General features: G+C 44.6%; 1 protein-coding gene across 1 annotated transcript in view; it reads right to left on the bottom strand.

Moving 5' to 3' along the window:
• Positions 1–2,940, bottom strand: part of AVL9 (AVL9 homolog (S. cerevisiase)) — a 112,531-nt gene that overhangs the window by 103,659 nt on the left and 5,932 nt on the right. The window contains exon 2 of the mRNA XM_011938649.1: positions 1,142–1,157. Within this exon, the coding sequence (XP_011794039.1) occupies positions 1,142–1,157 (16 nt within the window). The remainder of the gene's footprint in view (positions 1–1,141; positions 1,158–2,940) is intronic.

Genomic DNA, 2,940 nt, shown 5'->3' on the forward strand with positions numbered 1-2,940 from the left:
GGGGTTCCGCTATATTGCCTAGGCTGGTCTCAAACTCCTGAGCTCAAATAATCCGCCTCATTTGAGCCTCCCAAAGTGTTGGGATTACAGGCATGAGCCACCACGCCCGGCCACACTTATTATCCCTTGTTAAATGTTAAATTATCCCTTGTTAAATATTAAATTTTAAACAATTCAGTAAAAACTTGAAATGAGTAAATATTTTGAAACGACTTTAAATGTCATGGTAGAACTCAAAAAATCACTTAAAATGTTCTAAATGTTAAGTATATCAGTAAACTAGAAAAATGACATCTAGAGGCTAGCACGCTATCTACAGAATAATTCACTTCCACAAGTTACCCAAATAAAAGTGAAAAAAAAGATCAAGTGGTAAAGTTAATAGATGTTCATTTAAATTCCAATGAAGGATTTTTCATTTAAAATACATCTGAGGCCGGGCACGGTGGCTCAAGTCTGATGCCTGTAATCTCAGCACTTTGGGAGGCCAAGGCAGGCGGATCACTTGAGGTCAGGAGTTCTAGACCAGCCTGGCCAACTTGGTGAAACCCCGTCTCTACCAAAAATATAAAAAATTAGCCGGGTATGGTGGGGCATGCCTGTAATCCCAGTTACTCAGGAGGCTGAGGCAGCAGAATCACTGGAACCCAGGAGGTAAAAGCTGCAGTGAGCGGAGATCCCACAACTGTACTGCACTCCAGCTCGGGTGACAGAACGAGACTCTGTCTCAGGGGGAAAAAAAAAAATTAAAATACATCTGAGGACTTCAAAAGTGGAAAAGTGCAAGAAACAAGATGAATTAACATTTTCCACAAGCCTAGTTTTGGGTCTTTAACAGCAGTATTAGAAGATGGCTTTTACTTCGAGGTCCGTGTCAAATGACAAAGTTATCATGCTTAACCAAGTGGACTGCTGAAAGGCATCACTTTTAAAACAAAGGTTTTACTTCAGTCACTTGTATTTAAAAGTTCAAATTATGACCAAGTATAGGAATTTTCCCTATGCACAATCTCAGCGCACAGAAAGAACGGATGGTCAACATGACCCATGGGAATTCTGAATACTCGGAAGAGCAGTCTAAGTACCCTCACACAAGTTACAACCATGTGAAGTCAGAGTCACAACTCAATGAGCCACGCACCTTTAATTCTTTACACCTGGAAGTAAAATAGTAAAGTGGAGAATTAGGTAGCTGATTAATCTATCCTGGGGCAAATCTTATATACTTTAATTAAAGCCTCTGAAGACACCGATGTACAGGTTATAAAGAACAGATTCTAGACCAGTCATAAGACTTATGCACGTAATACACACTTTTCAAAACTTTTTTTTTTTCGCTCTTGTTGTCCAGGCTGGAGTGCAATGGCGTGATCTTGGCTCACAGCAACCTCTGCCTCCCGGGTTGAAGCTATTCTCGTGCCTCAGCCTCCCAAGTAGCTGGGATTACAGGCATGTGCCACCACGCGCGACTAATTTTGTATTTTCAGTAGAGGCGGGGGTTTCACCATGTTGTCCAGGCTGGTCTGGAACTCCTGACCTCAGGTGATCCACCCGCCTCGGCCGCCCAAAGTGCTGGGATTACAGAAGTGAGCCACCGCACCGGGGGCCAAAATTTTCTTTTGAGACAGGGTCTTGCTCTCTCATCCAGGCGGGAGTGCAGTGGTGGGATCAAGGGCCACTGTAGCCTCAGCCTCCTGGGCTCAAGAGATCTTCCCACCTTAGCCTCCCGACTAGCTGGGACTACAAGTGCGCTATCACATGCAGCTAATTTTTAAATTTTTTTGTGGAGACAGTTTCCCTTTGTTACCCAGGCTGGTCTCAAACTCCTGAGCTCAAGTGATCCTTTCATATCAGTCTCTAAAAGCGCTGCCATTACAGGTGTGAGGATATATTTCAAAATGACGCACAAACACAATTTTTTCACTCCCATCACTTTTCTGTTATTCCCTAGAGAACTTAATTTTTGCCAATAAGTCTTCTAAAATGTTACATTTCCTGTGTAATGCAAGAAACTAAATGCTTCATGAGCTACTGGTGGCCATTACTATTTTTAATATTTCAAAAAAAGCATTTCAATTTACTGTTCACTAGCACATTATGACATCATTCCCTTCCAGTGTTTGCTTGCTCATTAGATAATCCTGTTTCTATTTTGTTTTCTTGCCTTCAATATACAGATCGCAAATATTCCATTTCAGATGATGGATTAAAGATTCAGTGAGGCTGCTGAAAAATGCCTTTATATTTGAACGGTTTGGTCGGTAACACGCTTTCTCTTATTGCGGTTGAACTGGAGAGATTAATCTCTCACCAAAATGCAAAATCTGGAGATGAAATAGCAAAACTAAGGACCAATAGGAAGGGGGAGGCAGGGTTAATCGACAACCGTACTTAACACGACAGATTCCAAGGCTTCCATCAGATAAACAAAGCTGATTTTTCCACGGAGGCTGCAGGTGCTGCAACCTACCTGAAGCATTAGTATGCAAGCCCACTGAGCCTATTACCTTGAAAGCAGAGTCCAAGCACTGAATTTTTCTAGACTCCCATTATAGGTGGACACCCAGAAAGCCAGTGGAGACAATGATGGATGGGGAAGAGAGTGGGGCCGGTCTTCGATTCCTTCCTCCCACTCCACCAAAGCAGAAGCTAAAATCCTACAACCTACACATACCAACCTGCGCCTCCGCTGCTCATAACCATTTTTCAGGTGCAGAAGGAAGGGGTTGTGGGGGCTGGGCTTCATGTGGGGCCGGTGGGAGGAGTTGCAAAGGAGTCAGGTTGAGAGGCGAAGGGTCGCGGGCGCTGTGGGGAGGACTGCACGACGCGAGCTAGGCACACAGAAGGAAGGCACGGGGCGCCGGGAGGGGCGAATGCCCGAACGGCCGGGGGCGGGGGCGGGCCCTTTCCTCACCTGGCAGCCCTTCTTATGGTGAAAGC

Source organism: Colobus angolensis, unplaced genomic scaffold (assembly GCF_000951035.1).
Source record: "Colobus angolensis palliatus isolate OR3802 unplaced genomic scaffold, Cang.pa_1.0 Scaffold175, whole genome shotgun sequence".
In the NCBI taxonomy this organism is placed as follows: Eukaryota; Metazoa; Chordata; class Mammalia; order Primates; family Cercopithecidae; genus Colobus; species Colobus angolensis.